Consider the following 18,837-nt stretch of genomic DNA (forward strand, 5'->3'; position numbering starts at 1 on the left):
CAAGTATATAAGACAGAATTCGAGTTCTAACATTTGACTACTCTATTTGAAACAAGAAGGAATCAAATTTTGTTGGAAGCTAGCCAAATTCTATTGGGCTCTTTAATTAGTAGGCTGAAAAGGAAAAAAAGATTGTCGTTAATTGAACAAGAAAAAATTATTATTTGGTCCGTATTACATGATCTGGCCAATAATCGTAACCATCAGCCAAAAAAAATAAAATTAACTCAATTATTTAAATGGCGGGTTGTGATTGATGAGGATTATGAACAATTTAAAAATAATTAATTTGTATTTTCATTTGAAGTCTTTATATTTTTAACAAGTATTGATCAATTTGCATCACATTAATTAGTTATCGGTTAAATTTTTCTGTGGTGGTAGGATTCACTTCTCAATTAAGAGTTGAATGAACTTGGTAGAAATTAATGGAGGTGATACATGTCCTGGTGTCAATACACACACATATTTGGGTATCACAATCAATTTATGAATGTAAATTTGGGCTAATAACAAAAGATTTTGCCTAACATTCTAACTTTAGTCTTCAATAATTTCACATGTAACTAAAGTACGAACAAGATGAATGTTTTTGTCCCAAACATTTTTTTACCTTTTTTTTTTTTTCTTTTGGGTATACTTGTATCTTTAATTTCACAATATATCCCACATTAATACAGTAGTCATAGAAAAATCTATGAATAAATTGATTAATTAACATGTTATTTGGTTGATAGGGTCAGCTGTTATATTTTTTTATTTTTTTCTTTTTACTACTAGATTTTCTTGAGGTCCCACAAATTTAATTGTAAGATCCATCTGGTTTTTACAACCATGCTTTTTAGTTGTGGATAAATTTTTCAACCACCCCATATTTATTCACATACATAAATGCTATTTTCTTTCTTCACTGTAAACTGTACGTATCCCTCAGTATGACTTTAACACCCATTTATTTTCTGGAAAGACCTCTATAACGTTAAAGAATTAGATATTTGATCAATTGTTAACTAATTGTTCTAGAGTTACACCCTAAGTCACACAATCTTTCTTAATAAGTGTCGTTTTCAAGTTTCGTGCCCTTCCGCTCTCATGTTCTACACTCGCTCTCGCTCAAATTCTCACTGTTTATGATTTAATTGTGCCGTTTTCACGTTTTCGTTTTCAAATTCGCTCTCACTTTATGTGACTTAAATTATACCGATTGTGCTTTGAATTTTCACCGCATTTAGTTTGATGTATTCACTTTCTTACAATTTTCACCAGTCATATTTCGAGTGCACTTCTTTCCTTGGAACTATACCATTTTTAATTCCAATCTTGTACTTTAATTAAAAGGGTCACCACATGCATCTGCTTGGAGTTGAGAAACAAAAGACCATCTCACCAAACAATATCCCTTTCTCTAGAAGTGATGCATTAAACGGTACGTTGTTGAATTATGAGGTACTCTAAATTTTAAGAGGCCTGACACCGTTGCCCAAAACAAAAATATTAAGAGATAGATCCAAAAGGGTTTAATACTAGTCAAATATATATATATATATATATATATATATATATATATATATAGGTGAACATAAAATATAACATGGTTTGATGTGATTATACCAAAATCACATCCATCATTTGCAGATTACAACAAGAGCTGATGCATATATATATATAGTCTAATTAAAAAGGCTTGGAGTCCATGGACATCTTCAAAGGAAGAAACCCATGTCGAAGACTGGCTTTCCAAACTTGGTCAATGTTGAAGATGGAGTTACCGCACTCATTCACATTCCATCCTTCTAAACCATGCACTATCCCAGCTATTCGCCATGCACTCATCACCCTTCTTGGCAGCCAATTCTATGATCCAACACATTCACATTCATATATATATATATATATATATATATATATATCCATGTACGTAATCAAAAGAAGCAAAAATAAAAGATTAATCAAATTTAGAAAGAAAATTACATATCTAACCTCACACGAGTCCACATTCTCGAGATACTTGGGAGTCAGCATCGCTGGTGTGTGGTAGTAGAAGCAGTCCTTTCGCAGTTTCATTGGAGGAAATGGCGAGATTGGAATGAACAATGTCCCTTTTGGTGCCTCCCATTGTTCTTCTTCAGTCAATCCCTCTCCCACCAACCATATCTGTACAAATTGGTCACATCTTGTAATGTTTCAAAACTACGTGTTTATATATACACACACACACTATATATAATGTATAAAAAGAACAGATTTTTGGACATCAAAGGAAAAAAGTAGGTATATAGAAGATATAATTTACCTTTTGAGTAAAAATTTTTGATAGGACCAAATTTTTTGCAGCCTCAGTTCCAAGATTTGCTTTAAGTTTGTTATACTCATCCATGTGTAATGTGGCTACCTATTAAAAATACAACTTTGTGATAGAGGTGATAATGGAGATTGAATTTTTTGTCTTACATTACATAGATTAATTACTGCAACTTAACATTTTTGCAGCATGTATATATATATACCTGTATTCCCCTTTGGCATAATGCAGAAGCTATTGAATAAGCAAGTTTGGATAATTTGGCATTAAGGAGTAGTTTGGTTGTTCCTTCAGGAATGCTGTTTAGCACAACAGCCACTGCTAAGCTACTCCCATCCACCACCTTCACTTTAAGCTGTGGGTGCCTCCGGATGTAGAGCTCACCATTTCCATTAAGCTCCTCCCCCTACACACACACACACACAGGAGGGAGAGAGATTAAACTTGCTGCATTTTCTTAGATCCTCACTAATGAGAATTTACAAGATCCGATGCATGTGGACTAATTTTACATTTTTTTTCTTTTATACAATTGCTTGATTTTCAAAAATAATAATAATAAATAAATAAAGGTATCTCTCCATAATTTTCTGACTTAGAAACCTATTTTATGTTTTTTAAGTTATTAAAAATTGTTTTAGAACGTTGAACCAAATATGCTTATAGATTTCACTTGCATGTAATATATAGAAGGGGATAAAAAGGAGAAAGAGCAACAACTTGCCTGGTTAAGAAGACCTAAGCTCAACACCTTTGTGCCTCTTTCTTCAGCTTCTAGTATAGCCTCCTCAATCAAGCTATTGATAGACTCTCTTTGCCAATTGATAAAGTACTGCAATATGAAAATTAATTAGTGCAACATATTTAATGCGTCTGGATGTTAATTGCAGTGCAGTGAATGATCAAGATCATTTACACGTATAAATAATCTAGCCGTCCCTACTGTTGCAGCGCCATATTATAATAACAAAGAATAAAAATTTGTACATGCCAATACATATATAAAGTCTAAACGAAATGGATTAAACAATACTTACTTGTACATTGTACTTCGGTATGGCCCAAGTCTGCAATTTGAGATTTTTCAAAATATTTCTCTCAACAACAAATGTTTTACCATAAATCCAAGTGAGCATCATGGACCAAAGTGTGAGAGGCCACATGAGCCACAAGTACCATTTGGATGTGAGAGGCTTAGAGGCCAAAGAGGCGAACCCAAGGCGCATATGATAGATGGACTCGGGCGTGGTTAGATGGGTCAGGTGCACCACATTAGGTGACTCCTCTGGTCTATGTAGTGAAGTTTCATATAATGCGTCTGTTGACTTGTCGGTGGTACCATAAATGTAGTCATAGAATGGCATGAAGAGTGAGTAGTTGGTTCGAAATTGAGTGTGATGTAGAGAATGAAACCTGTGGTATCAAAGACTTAAACTTCAATATCTAGCTCAAGCAGCTCCATATAACAAATGTGTGTGCATGTGTATGTGTTGACAAATAACAATAAAGATTTTTTTTAATTTTTCATTTTTTAGTTTTAAAAAAAAAATGAGCTTACAAACATGATAGTATTATTGTTAAAATATTAGGAATTGAAATTTAGCACGAATATAAATCGTATTTAAAAATACGAATATAATTTCACCAACCCAAATATAATTGGATCAATCACATCACCGTTACAGCGTACCAAATCAAATTCAACAACTGAAGAAAAATAAATTCAGCTTGAACTTGTTAGGTTGAGGGTCAAATTGAAAGACAAAGTACATTCATATCAGACTCAAACAAATTAAAATTAATAATAATCAATGACCCTATCTAATAATAACTTAAAATTGCATAAATAATAATTAATGAGTACGAGCACACATCTTGGAGTATTATGAGACATGCATCACATTAGACGGACTCAGATCCTCTACGGTGCACTAGATGTAATAAAATTCTCTACATTGTACTTCACGGTGAAGAAACAACAACAATACAACATTCATGCAACATATTTATTTTCAAAATGCAATACTTATACAATATGTATTATATCGAGTTGCAATAACATTACAATTAAAAATTAAAAATACAAAATGAATTTGATTTTCCCAATGTTGCATATATCAATCAAATTGAATTTGATTAAATGACATGCAAGAGAAAGAAACAATGTATCATACATCTTTATCTGGAAAAAAAAATAAATAAATAAATAAAAATAAAAAATAAAAAATCATCATACATGTATGGTGTATGTACATATTTATTATATATACGTACAAACACGCGTATTACAAACGATCCGAATACACCCAAAGAAGTTCTTTTCGAAAGCTACTGCCACACAACAGTGACCACATCAATAATGACCACATCAATAATGAATGCATTTGTACCTCCATTCATGTCAACCATTAGAAACTCGTAGAATTAATTTGAAAGCAACTGCCACACAACAAGGACCACATCAACAATGAATGCATTTGTACCTCCATTCATGTCAGCCATTTGACAATTTTGGATTTATTGTACAATTTAAAGATATTGATCGATAACCTATGAAACATGGACACGGATACGAAATACGAGTACGATACGATACGAATATGATGACATGACAAATTTAAAAAAAAAACGACACGGACACGGCGGGAATACGCCGATAAAATTTTATATATATATATATATATATAATTATATATTCAAAATATAATTACTAGAACAGGTATATATAAATACAAAATTGCAAATAAAACAATAACAAATAACATGACCAATTTTAATAATTTCATCTCTGTTATAAGAAAAATATAGACAAGACAAAACAGAAAATAAATGAAAAATAAAGTTGATCCAAATTTCAAACGAAGATGTGCAGAAGAGACATAGCTATAATGAGCTAAATATGTATATGAATAAACATATATACTTTCAGTCTTCCACCAAGTTTTATTCATGTAACTTAAAAAAAAAAAAAAAAAAAGTCTTGTTCATGTAGAGAGATAATTGAAGAAGAGGAGAGACTGAGAGAGGAAGTGAGAGAAAATAAATTTTTTGTGTAATACTCTATTGTCTGCAGTTGTTTTTTTATTTTTTCAAAATTTTACTTTTAAACTTTTAAAATTAGTAAATTACATTAGGTACCCAATTTATCTTTTAAAAAAAATTACAAAATATACCCCGTCGTGTACCCCGCCGTGTCCTATCTTTAAAAAAAATTACAAAATATACCCCGCCGTGTCCCTAGCGTGTCCGAGTTGTGTCCACCCCGTGTCCTCCGCGTGTCCAAGCCGTGTCTAATAAAAAATAATTTATGGATACTTCACAGAGGTGTCGGACACGTGTCCGAGCCTCGAATACGAGTGTCAGTGTCCGAAAAGTGTCCGACACTGGTACGGGACCCCTGGGAGGAGTGTCCGTACTTCATAGTCGATAACTATTGTGTGATTTCATCATTTTATCGTCCGTGTAAATTGCAGTGATACCTCTTTGAAGGTTTTTGGTTAACCTCACTCAGTGGATAGTTAATAATTTTTTTTATGTTGACAGTTTGCGAAATTTTAAAAATATGTATTGTCAGCCCTCTAAACCTCTAAAACTATATACATTTTATTTTTTAATCTTTTGACTGGTCAACGATATTATTATTATTTTTTTTCCTAGTTGGGACTCACACACATTGTCTCCACTGAGGTTCGAACCCCTAACCTCCCTTTGAGAGGTAGGAGCCTTGTATCGCTAGACCACAAGCCTGTTAGTAACAACACTATTTAAATTATGAAATTATAAATTTAACCTTCTAACTAAATTTAATGGACCAAACTAATATCTTCATCTCTTTTATACATATAGATATGATTTATATATAATAATACTTGTATCACCATAACTATCACCATATCTGGATAAATTGTACACAGCCGTAACCATCTCAACATAAAAATAAAAAATAAAATTATATATATTTTTTAAATAGCTAGATAACTGTATATCATCATAACCATCACCGCAATATAAAAATAAAAAATAATGAATAATAATTTTTTAAAATAATTTTAGACTACCATAACCACCACTACAACATAAAAACAAAAAATAAAATTAATTTTTTTTTTAAATTGCCAAATAACTTTACATTACCATAACTACCACCACCACCACACCCAGACACTACAGTAGAAAGAAAAATAAATAAATAATTGAAAATAACAATAACCAACCCATACTTATATGTGCCAAATGTCACCAGAACCACCACCACGCCAAGGCAACACCTAAACTCTACCAAAACCGCCACAATAGAAAAAATAAAAATAAAAATTTTAAAACACCCTGATAATCTAGACATCAACACAACCACACCACAACCACAACCACACCACAACAATCACCACCAAAGTAGAAAAAAATTTAAAAACAGCCATAGCTAGTCTAGACCCACCACAACAGGAAGAAAAAAAAAAAAACAAAAAAAAACAAAAAAAAAAAAAAAGAAGAAGAAGAAGAAACAACCATGTCCGAGATCGGGAAAAGAGAGAAGTGTCGACAATTGGGTACTAAAATGAATTTTTTTTTTTTTTTTTTTTTTTTTTAAAAAATGTTAAAGATTAGGGTAGAGAAAGAGGCTTAATGATAAGGGTAGTTTTGTCAATTAAAATGACTGATATTTTTTAAATTAATTGATAAGGGTAGTTTTGTCAATTAAAATGACTGATATTTTTTAAATTAATTGAATTAAATCATTAGGAGTAAATATGACATTTGAAACCATAAGGGGTGCCATTATTAAAAAAGTCGTTGAGCTGCATTCAAATGACCTTGGCAAAAACCTCAAAAAGTGTTAATGTAATTTACCTTTATCATTATTACGGAGTAATCGGTAGGTTGCTAGACTTTAAAGTTGCGTCTTCAAAATCAAAAATAATCTAGGGTTAAGTTTTGTGCACTAAACTTGTTCTTTTTAGCCATTTGAGTATGATATTAATTAGTACTTCACGATTAAGTTTTTTTTACCTTGAATTACCTCTGGTTGTAGGATTCACTTCTCAATTAGGAATCGGTGAGCTCCCATGAAGTTGCTAGAAAATTATGTGGGTGATACATGTCCACACACATTTGTACTGAACAAAAGATTGTCGTCGAACTTCTATGAAGTACGGACACAGGCACGGGACATGGGTATGACACGACACGGATAAAGCGACATGGCAAATTTAAAAAAAATAGGACACTATCATGGCAGGGATACGCCAATAATATATATTGCAATATATATATATATATATATATATATACAAAATCCACAATACCACAAATTTAATCTCCCTAAAAACAATATTGCAATAAAAGAAATATTCAATTCCTCATCTAAGCAATTAAGAACTTAAAAAAGTTATCAACAAAATCAGACAAATAAGATCAAGTACATTTCCAACATGTTTAACATTCTTCATTCATCAGTTCATTGCCTATGTAGTTGTTTTTAAAAATTTTCAAAATTTTACTTTTAAACATTTAAAATTACATTAGGTACCCCGTTTTTCTTTTTAAAAAAATTACAAAATATATCCCGCTGTGTCTAGTACGTGTCTTCCGCATGTCCCATCTTTATTTATCCCGTATCTAATAAAAAATAATTTTTGAACACTGCACAAAAATGTGAGACACAAATATTCATACTTAAATAAGTGTCCGACATTGGTACCGATAACGGTGTCCTTGCTTGATAGTCAAATTTCTAACTTTAGACTTCAATGACTGTTGTCCCAACCATTCTTGTCAGAGTAGCTAAATCCATGCCATTGTGAAAGTACTAAAAAACCCTCACTTATATTATACCAAATAATGTATATATATACATGGTTTCAATATATGTATATGTATGTGTATATATACAGACATCAATGCGCGCGGCGCACACATGTATATATAAGCACATAATTACAGAAGTTTATATATTGGGATGATTAAACAGAATGGGTTGAAAGACTTACGTGGGTGTATACATGAGGTATTTGAGTGGGGGAAAAATGGAGAAAAGGCTCTTGGGGATGAGCTCAAAGTTGCAGTGTCCCATGTTGTTCATGAAATCAATGTAGGTTATATAACCAGCAAATGAAGCCACAGAGCCTGTTCCTGTGTTCGCCACTGTCAACATTGGTATTGCAAAGAGTATGAAATATGCTATGTGTTCAGCAAATGGATGAATCACAGCTGCAACAACACCACCCACATTATTATATGTATCAATATATATATGTATATATATGTATGTATCTATATATCTAATACTTATTAGTAATACAATGTTAACAACTCTATGTATATCAAAATTATTAATGGGAAAATGATCACAAGCTAAACTTTTTAGGAGAATTTCTATATGTAATTTTTCAATTTTTTTATGTAAACCACGATGGTTGAGGCAAAACGAGTGCGTGTGAATTTAAAAAATATATGTGATCCTCAACAATTGCATTATTACGTGGATAACATGTACCCAGCTTGTCAAAAATGTGAGAGTTGACACTCATAATTATCCCCGACACAAAAAATTAATTGATAAGACTATACTACATTGTTGGTGTTAATGAAGTTTTGATTTGTAGTATTCAAAATGAGGGTTCAAGTCTCAACCGGTATGTGGTTCCTAATAGTTGCATTAATATGTGGATCCCGTGATGAACCACAGCATCTAAAAAGAAGAAAATTGACACTCATAAATATTGTCAAAAATCCAGCCAATATTGACACTACATCGTTACATGTTAATGAAGTTAGGACTACTCCTTATTAACAATTGATTGCAATAGATACCAAAATCTACGAATCTAAAAAAAAAATTCAAAGAAATCTAAGTAATAAAGATTTTTCATAATAATTATATATATATAGAGATATAGATATATGTAAACAAAATTAATGTGATGGGATCTTACATGTAATGGGCTCAGTGACAACGGAGGAATGATGATGAGAATGGTAACGAGAGTAGAGATAGTGATGGTGCAGTGCTCTGTGTAACCAATAGTAGAGGAACTCCACAGGTCCAATATGAAGCAAAATAGTGATGATCACACCCTCTGTTCTCCAAATTGGTAGGTTTGAGCCTCCTGTTAGTGCCATGTTACCCAAGTAGTATAGTATTCCATTAAATATGATTTGATCATCCCTGTCATATCCAACCACCAAATATATGTTTCAGACCCAAATCAAACATAAATATGGAATATATATATATTGGGGATATGGGATTAAATGCAAGTAAAAATAGAACAATATTTATAAATTTGGTAAGAGGCTACTAGTATAATATTTGAGTGGTGAATAGAGAGTATTTACTCATTGATGAATAGGTAAATATTGTTCCGAAGGAAATTATATCTAGGATGTAAATTTTTACCGCCCCGTTCCGCCCCATTAATAACGGATATGGGAACACTTTTTATACCGTTGGGGCAGACATGGATACAAATTTTGTATCCATCGCTGGTCACGAGGCGGGTAAGGGTTCAGTATACATATCTTAGGGGCCCCGCCCCGCCCCGCCCCGCCCCGCCCCGCTAAGCATATATATATATGTAAACTTGGTATTAAATTTGCTTTTGTTTTGGTTATGGTGGAAGTTGGAGCTTAGAATATCTTGTGATTTGATTGTATTAAACTTTTATTTTTGTTTATTATGTTATCCGAATTATGTTATGTGCATGTTATTTTTTTTTTTTGTTGTTGGGATACATAATTTAATTTATGTTGTGCCATTCCTAGGCTTTCCACATTCAAATAGCAGGAGTTTAAGTTCCAAAAAGTGGGAAAAAAAATTTGTTAGCGGGGCGGGCATGGGGGCACAGTATATCCCAACGGGGCGGGGCTGGACATGAAAATCCAACCCGTCGAGGGTTTCGGGGCAGGCATGGACTTGACAAAAATTAAAAAAGGCAGGGTGAGATTAAGGGAAACCCACTCCAAACCCGTCCCGTTGCCATCCCTAATTATATCATCTTGAACTTTAGTGGTTAATTAGTAGGGATGACCTACTCATTAGTGAGTATGTATGCAGTACTACCCAATAATTTAAGTTTTTAAGCCAGCAGATAAGCGCACACCCTTTACACCTAACCATCGAAGGTTAGTCCATTGATTTCTCCTCTCCTCCCTAAGTTGTAAAAGGCTGAGAGTTCGACACCCTCTTAAGAACAAAGTGAATGTGTAATTTATTTGGAAAAAAAAAAAAAAAAATAGTGTGAAAATATCATTTGTTTTTTCTTCTAAAAATAAAAAACAAAACAAAAAGTAGAAAAAGAAAAAATGTTTTTAAAGGCACTGTCACGTGAAAAAAAGAAGTATATGTATATGCGTGTGAGTGCAAATAGTTACTGAAACAGTAATTTTTTTCACAGGCAAACCTTTTTAGACATCTTATGACTACATCAAACCTACTAAACTTGGCAAAGTTTTTCTTGGACCTCCATTCTTCATTATGATGTGCATGTTTGATTGTTTGTATATGTGTGAGTTGAAAACTTCAAATATATCGATATTTATATGTATATATAGAGATATATATACCAGTTCCTTTCTCTGTCCACTTGCTCGAATTCAATGCTCTTGTCAACAATCCTATTATTGCCCTTGGCGGTTCGGTAGCGAGAGAGAGTAATCCATATTTGGTTATGAAGCATCCTCCACAGCATCAATGGAAATATGAGTAAGTTGGAAAGGTCCCTCTCATTTTCATCCTTCACTATGTATGAGTATATGCTATGAACCACCCATGGGGCTACAACCACATACTTCATCCAAATCAAGCACAGAAAATAAGAATATGTAAGTATCACAAGTTACTAAACTATAACCTTTCAATATATATAACTATAGTAAAATAAAAATAATAATAATAAGGAGCTAGGTGAGTAAACAGACTCCGCCATTGTGGGATCTAGGAAAGTTCACATGTATGTTCTCCATTACTTGTGTGGATAAGGCCTTTGTTATATAGAGTAGATAACTTGGATCATAGGGATCAATTTCTAGTCGCATAGCTTCATAATAATTCTGTAAAGCTTCTGCATAATTTCCTTCCGATTGTGCTGACATCCGTTCATTCGATTCAAAGAATCTCTATTCTAGAACCGCACACCTTTGATGAAGAGGGTGTTTTCGGTTTTAAAACCATGACCTCTAGGTCACAATGAAAAACTATCCACACTCGTATATACATAAAATAAAAAAATGTATATTAGAGCTAGGTTGTACCACGTTGTACTTCATCCAAATTAATGAAACAAAGGAAAAGAAAATATGTAAGTATCAAAAGTTATTTAACTATATATGGTAAATTAAACTGAAAACAAATATACTATATGAGAGCTAGGTTGGGATCAATTAATGTACATATGAAAAATAAAATTTTGGTACTAGCTTTTTTTTAGTTGGTGCTCTACCATTTAATTATTAATCATTAGTACTATAGTCAACAGCCAATACTCTGAAGAATGCACAAAAACTCAGAAGATGCATGAGAGTGTGTAAAATTACAACCTTAAAACATAATTTGGTACTGCTTATTACTTTAAGAATGTGCATGATTCGAACTTCAACCTCCCATATGAGAGAAGTTGCAGATACCGACCACCACTAGAGTTGCACCCAGGGACGGAGCCAATGAAGGCCTGGGGGGGCACATGCCCCCCTGAGATGGTCAGCAACCTATAATATATGTCGTAATTTTTTAAAAAAAATTCATATATATAAAAAAAATTATATAGTGCCCCCCTCAAATTTCTAGTTCCTAAAATTATATTTTTATTTTTTCTTTATTTTCTCTTTTATTCTTCACATTCCTTAAATTTCCTTAGTAGAAAAAGTCAAATTTTTCTTCCTCAATTGAAACCTTGTAACTATTTCCTTTTAAAGTTTTCTCATTTTTCTTTTCTTTTATATTTTAATATTTTTTTTTTTCCTTTGTCTTTTGAATTTTATAGTTGTTATACACACACACCCCCCCCCCCCCCTGAAATCCTGGCTCCGTCACTGGTTCCACCCTTGGTGGTGTGTATGTATATATATATATATGTTTGTTAACTTGTATACATAAATATATGCATGTCTATAGATAGATATAAAGGTAGACAGAAGGATACATGTGGAGAGAGAGAGTACCTTGAAGCTCCCAAGGTGTTTCCATGGCCAGTCAGTGAGGAGTCCTGGTTTAGAAGCCATACTCTTTGCTGATAAACCACTTCTCTTCTATGTTCAACAATGCATATTTGAAGTGCAATATATATAGAGTTTCACCTGATAAGTAATTAAATACTAATTGGACACGTACCCCCTGCATGCTTTATGTATGTCAAGCTAGCTTAAACATTATTATTATTATTATTATTATTATTATTATTATTTCTATATATAAATATATATATATAAGTTTTGATTTAGTCAAGGAATTATTAATGCTAATACATATATGCAAAACTATTAAATTTTATCAACTAAAGACTAATATTTAATAATAGTGTAGAATTGAACATTAATCAATTAAACTCTTAAAAGATATGATGTCTTTTCGTTAAGCTAAATAATTGAGATCCATTGATGAGCCGATAAACATAGTACAGTATGGTTGATTTAATTGATCTTTCACTTCCAATATCAATAAAAAGAATGATTGGATTATAAGAAAAATGAGACATTGATGAGCCGAAAAACATTGTACAGTGTGTTCAACACTATTTAGAAATTTGTTTGGTAACGTAAATTTGTTACAAGATTTTTAGATGCAAAAACATGAAGTATGTTTGGTAAAAAGTGTTGCAAGTTTGAAATTTTAAATGGTTAATTAAAAATGTTATTTAAAAAAAAAAAAATTGAACAGTGCTTTGCTATAATGCGGAAACAAACGAAAGTATCATTTTGATGCTTCCAATTTTGGCCTCAATTCTGAAAGCGCTTCAGTACTATTCATAAGCACAATAAATACTACCAAACATGCTTCGTACTTTTACGTCGCTACAGTACACTAGCCAAAAAAAAAAACTTCATAACTATGCTAGGTTAATTATTTAACTTTGTTCTAATGACTTCCAAAACATGTTTCATTACTTGGTATGTTGTCATCATCATTTTGTCAAGGGCAATTCATTGCGAGATCCATCTTCTTGACAATGATTGTCACTTTTTTTTTTTTTTTTTTTTTTAAAAAAAAAAAAAAAGCAAAAACTTACAAAATAGGTAATTTGGTAATTTTGAAAATTCAGACTTGAAATTAAGAGTGACATCTATCAACAAGAAAATAAAAATGATCGAGTAGATTTAATTAGTTTGGACACATAAAAAAAAGTTCGATAAATACTCTACAAAGAATAGGGATATATTTAGGTAGAGAGGCCAACCAAAATAAATGAACTTATTAGAAATGGCTTTAGAATGCTAAACATATTGGATGAAATGACAAGGTATAAAAGAGTGACATCTATCAACAAGAAAATTAAAATGATCGAGTATATTTAAATAGTTTGGACCAAAAAAAAAAAAAATTCTTAATTGGTACTCACACACACATGTCTCTTCTGAGACTTGAACTCCTAACCTCCCTTACCGCTAGACCACCAACCCATTGTTTAAAAAATAAAAAAGTTCTATAAATACTCCAGGAAGAATAGAGATTTATTTAGGCAGAGAGGCCAACCAAAATAAATGAAATTATTATAAACGACTTTAGAAAGCTAAACATATTGGATGAAATGACAAGGAATAAGGTTATGTTTTGTGTGAGTGAATGGAATCAAATGAAAGTGGAATGAAATACATTTGTTTCCATTCTCTTATTTGGTGTGTCACATTAAAAGTGGAATGGCCATTCCTAGGGAATGTCCATTCCATCAAAAAGGTGGAATGCCCATTCCACTTCTTGAGAGGTGAAATGACCATTCCATTCCCACTAAGAATTAATAAAGTAATAAAATAATTTAAAGAGATAATTCACGCATACACACACACTATATATATGCTATTTGTTCCCCCTCTCTCTATCTCGTTTATTTCTCTCTCTCTATTATCTCTTTCCCTTTTATTTTTGCAAATTAATTTTTTTAGTTAATTTTTTTTACTAATAATAAAATGTAATTTAAAGAAACAATATAAATTCATTCGATTCTAATTTTCTTACCAAACATAGGAATGAGAATGAGATTCTATTTTTACACATTCCATGTTTACAACCAAACGGTGGAATGAGAATTATTATTCTCATTCCATTACCACCTCCATTCTCATTCAATTCCAATTCATTCCACCACACCAAACATGTCCTAAAGAATGAAAAAAGAGAATTCATGTGATCCATCAAATTAATATGTGAATAAGGAAAGGATGATAGTAATGACGGCCATAATAAATTAAGACTAAATAGCGGTACGGACTGATGTATCAATCACTGATAAAAACATTCTTAATTACTTCTTATAAGAAGTTCTTGTTAAACTCTATTAATTGAAGTTGCCTAAAATACGAGCATGGTTGAAATACTCATCCCATAATTAGGTGGAACAAATTGACTAAGTGGGCATTTACCAACCAACTGAATATCTGTTTTAGGACTCAGTGAACCACTGTTTGTAACTTTTGTCATAAATGTTGATATGTTAATATATAGTAATTATATTCGACGATCATATACATGTATGGTGTGAATGAATTATTTGTCACCAATGATGAGCAACAGATTATGTGTGTGTGTGGGGTGTATATGTATATGTATGGTGTGAATGAATTATTTGTCACCAATGATGAGCAACAGATTATTTGTGTGTGTGTGTGTGTGTGTGTGTGTGTGTGGTGTATATGTATACACACATACATACATACTGCCTCATGAATGCGCTAACACCCAACTAATTAACAGGTTGCTTTTTCCTACTGGTCGGTCACCTTCACCAATCCTCTCTCTCCAATAAAATGGAAAATATCAGGTTTCATTTTCTCATTATTCTCTCATTGGTCACCCTGATGAATCCTATCCTATCCGATCCTATTTCTTCAATAAAATGGAAAATATTGGTATATTCAAATCACTTGAAGAAGACAAAAAAAAAAATCACTTGAAGCAATCTAATTGCAATCCAACTTGCAATTATATGAGTCACGTTTACAGTCAAATTTTTGTTGCTACATTTATTGGCCTCAAAACCCTTTAACCCATCTAACATCATAAAGCATTTGCTACATTTGTCGGCTTCACAATCCTTTCAAAAAGTACATTGAATATTGGTATGCAATAGTAGTGCCAGGTTGTTAATAACACCCATTCACATGCATGAGACTTGGGACTCATTCATGCCCCTCTAAGTAATCGAAACGATAGACTTTCACAATGAAAAGATTTATGGAAGCTAAGAGAAAAAAAATTCATAACAAATTATAAGGGAGTTGATATTGGCATTGTACATTTGACTCTCAAAATTACAACTTTTAAATTTAGTATTTGAAATAATTATTTTATCTCCTTTTTTTATTATTATCTTTTCAAATAAGAATAATGCTATCATGAGAGCTCTCTCATAACAATAAGTATGAGTTATTCTTATTTAACCATCCAATTAAGACAATTTATTGAGATTTGTGAAAAGTCAAATGAGTTTTTTTAATAAATCTCTTAAAACATTGGTTAAGTAAGAGAACTATTCAAATAAATCCTTTAAACTTCATTTAAGAGATGAAGGGTAAACTTTTCATTTCAATTATTAAAATTAAAAGGTGGAGTGTTAATATCAGTTTCCAATCATAAACTCTCTTTGAAATAATTTTTTTCAAATAAGTGACTAGACAAAAAAAAAAAAAAATGAAAAATGATTTATTTGATCTTTCACTTCCATGATCAGTAAAAGAGAATGATTGATTGTAAGAAAAATGAAGCATTGATGAGCCGACAAAATGGTTGATTCATGGCCTCAAAATTAGATCATCCCAACTACACTTTGATGAAAATTTAGTTAGTTGGTCCTAAAAAGTCAATCTAAGACATAAGACGTGTGTGAGATATTAATTGTTTTTGATAATTATTGTAGACATAACAAGAGATATTAATTGTTTTTGATAATTATTGTAGACATGACAAGTACAACGTATGACTCACAATGTGAATCCCACAACATATTTGATTGTGATATTTTTGATTGGGCCACTCGAGTGATGTTGTTGGGATTATGTGATTGGGCCGCTCGAGTGAACTTGTTGGGACATCTATATTGTGAACAAGTTTAAGGGATTTTTTTTTGAAAAAAAAATTTAAAAAAATAAAAAAACAACAAGTTTAGGATATTAACATGTCCGTACCTCATCTGAAATAATCTAACAGTTTAGGATCTGTTTGGCATGTGATGTGTTTTAGGCATTATGTTTTTTGTCAATACCAAAATATAATTGTTTTGTTGTAGGAGTGTTTTGGGTAGAAATCAGAATCATATTTGAAAACAAAAATTTGTTTTGAAAAATTCGAATATTTGTTTTAATTCCTCAGCTACAATTCCAAAACACACAATATCACTAATTTAGTGATATAAATTTGGACAAAAAAATATAATATGTTATAAATTATTTTAAACTATTATAAATCGTCCAAACATAATATTGACTCAAATTTATATATCAATATCCAAAAAATAATTTCATAATACATGGGCCCTTAATTTGGTGAGTTGGTCCAGATTTCATCTATGGATTTGATAGGAACCCACTTGACTATTAAGTACATGTGACACGTCAACTTTCTTTTCTTTTCTTTTCTTTTTTTATTTTTTTATATGGAAATATGATAAGTTTAACTTAACTGATATAATAACATATGACCCAATGATGCTATTAATTGATTAAACTTTATTTTCTTTTTTTAAAACGGTGGGTCGTTTCCTACCCGTTGGGAGGATTATTTCCAAATAATTATGAACGCGTAACAAGTCTTAACACCATGTCAATCTTAGAATATTAGAAACGTATCATTTTTAATTAAGTACTTTTTATTGTATAATCAAAGTGGATTGAATCCACAAAAACAGAGATTAAAACTGAAAACCCCCATGATGGAAATGACAACTTGGATTATTATGGAAAGAGTTGCACGTACAAAATTTTACTGTTTTTTGGTTAGGATTATTAGGGTGAGAGTCGCAAGTACAAACTTTCATTCTCTCCATCGAAATATCTAACATTAAAATCAGATTGGTTAGGCAATCAAGCATCTTTAAATCAGATTGGGGGTTTGGAATTCCATTCTTGTCAACTAATGGCTAAAGAAACACAGTTGAGATCCTAAGATTCATTTAATTTTATAAAGACACACCATTCACTTGGATTGCTTGTGAAATAAATAAATCTATAGTCATATTGTTAAATGGTTAATTTTTCCAAAGCTGAAATTGAACAATCTACTCTAAACTTGTTACAACATAGTCTAGTCCGCTCTTTATCCATCAATCAAACATTCTGAAGCTTTACCTTTTGACAACATGAAGAGGAAGAAGTTGTTTGTGAGCTAGGGTTAAAGTCATTTTAAGGACCATACAAAATGTGTTTAGATAAAAATAATAACTGGTGCTTAACTGAATAACTAACTACCAGATAGTAAATAATAATAATAATAATAATAATAATAAAACATTTAAAAAGAGAATAATTTCAATTTGAGGTCTTTGAAAAAGTAATCTTTCCCTCTCTAGGAACGAATGAATCCGAGACCTTCATCCTTGTGCAGATGACCAACAACCTTCAATAATGTGCACATTCTGTCAAACACAGTTCTTGTTTTAAAGAAGAATCAGAGATGGTCCAGTTTCGAAAAAAAGAATCAGAGATGGGTTTGAGTTAAATTTTGATTAGCAAGAAGACAAGGGAAAACTGTACTCAAGATGCAGACCATAGTATAAGCTCTAGCCTAAATGATGGTATAAACAGGGAGGTTGAGTGTTCGAGCGAGGTGAGGTGGGGGGGAATAATATACAGTAGGTGTGTATGCGCTTCAACGTTCAAAAAAAAAAAAAAAAATTCTTTTGAATCACATCTCAATTATATTCACTAAACAACAGTCAAGACAACTGCCATGGATGATCAAATCATACATAAACGATCGAATCTTCGGATACTCCGAAAATATTATAAGGTGTTCAGAAATGATCGAAGTAGTTGAATAGGAGGATCACTATGACTATAGCCCTTGGTAAATTTATCAAAGACGAAAATGATTTATTTGATATTATGGATGACTGGTTGCGGAGGGACCGTTTCATTTTTGTAAGTTGGTCCGGTCTATTACTCTTTCCTTGTACCTATTTTACTTTAAGGGGTTGGTTCACTGGTACAACCTTTGTAACTTCATGTATACCCATGGATTGGCCAGTTCCTATTTGGAAGGCTATACACACATACATACGTACTACCTCATGAATGCGCATATCCCTAACCCCCAACTAATTAACAGGTTGCTTGTTCGTACTGGTCGGTCACCTTCACCAATCCTCTCTTTCCAATAAAATGGAAAATATCAGGTT

The 18,837-nt window shown here is 31.9% G+C and overlaps 1 protein-coding gene across 3 annotated transcripts; it reads right to left on the reverse strand.

The window, feature by feature from the left end:
• Positions 1-1,494: 1,494 nt before the first annotated feature.
• Positions 1,495-12,572, reverse strand: LOC132299227 (very-long-chain aldehyde decarbonylase CER1-like). Of its 3 annotated transcripts, XM_059795722.1 has the most exons (10): positions 12,458-12,572; positions 10,865-11,088; positions 9,235-9,467; positions 8,290-8,509; positions 3,340-3,715; positions 3,027-3,134; positions 2,508-2,708; positions 2,294-2,392; positions 1,981-2,154; positions 1,495-1,854 (listed from the first exon to the last, which is right to left on the reverse strand). In XM_059795722.1, exons 1-10 carry the CDS (start codon positions 12,515-12,517, stop codon positions 1,675-1,677), a joined length of 1,875 nt encoding a protein of 624 aa, XP_059651705.1. In that variant the 5' UTR covers positions 12,518-12,572; the 3' UTR covers positions 1,495-1,674. The 3 variants fall into 3 exon arrangements, with proteins under 3 accessions (XP_059651705.1, XP_059651706.1, XP_059651707.1); XM_059795723.1 differs by lacking the exon at positions 2,294-2,392; XM_059795724.1 differs by lacking the exon at positions 10,865-11,088 and having other exon boundaries at positions 12,458-12,513.
• Between the last annotated feature and the right edge of the window lie 6,265 nt (positions 12,573-18,837).

The sequence above is a fragment of the Cornus florida genome, unplaced genomic scaffold, assembly GCF_030987335.1.
Source record: "Cornus florida cultivar Cherokee Brave unplaced genomic scaffold, ASM3098733v1 CherokeeBrave_3.0.0_Hap2_Chr03, whole genome shotgun sequence".
Classification (NCBI taxonomy): domain Eukaryota; kingdom Viridiplantae; phylum Streptophyta; class Magnoliopsida; order Cornales; family Cornaceae; genus Cornus; species Cornus florida.

What these genes read in the sequence shown, in the direction of transcription:
- LOC132299227 (XM_059795722.1), bottom strand. Translation starts at nt 12,517, where the DNA reads ATGGCTTCTAAACCAGGACTCCTCACTGACTGGCCATGGAAACACCTT. An exon ending in GTGGACAGAGAAAGGAACTG is followed by an intron (nt 9,468 to 10,864) that starts GTATATATATCT and finishes TGGATATGACAG; the next exon opens with GGATGATCAAATCATATTTA. An exon ending in TATGCCAAAGGGGAATACAG is followed by an intron (nt 2,393 to 2,507) that starts GTATATATATAT and finishes TATTTTTAATAG; the next exon opens with GTAGCCACATTACACATGGA.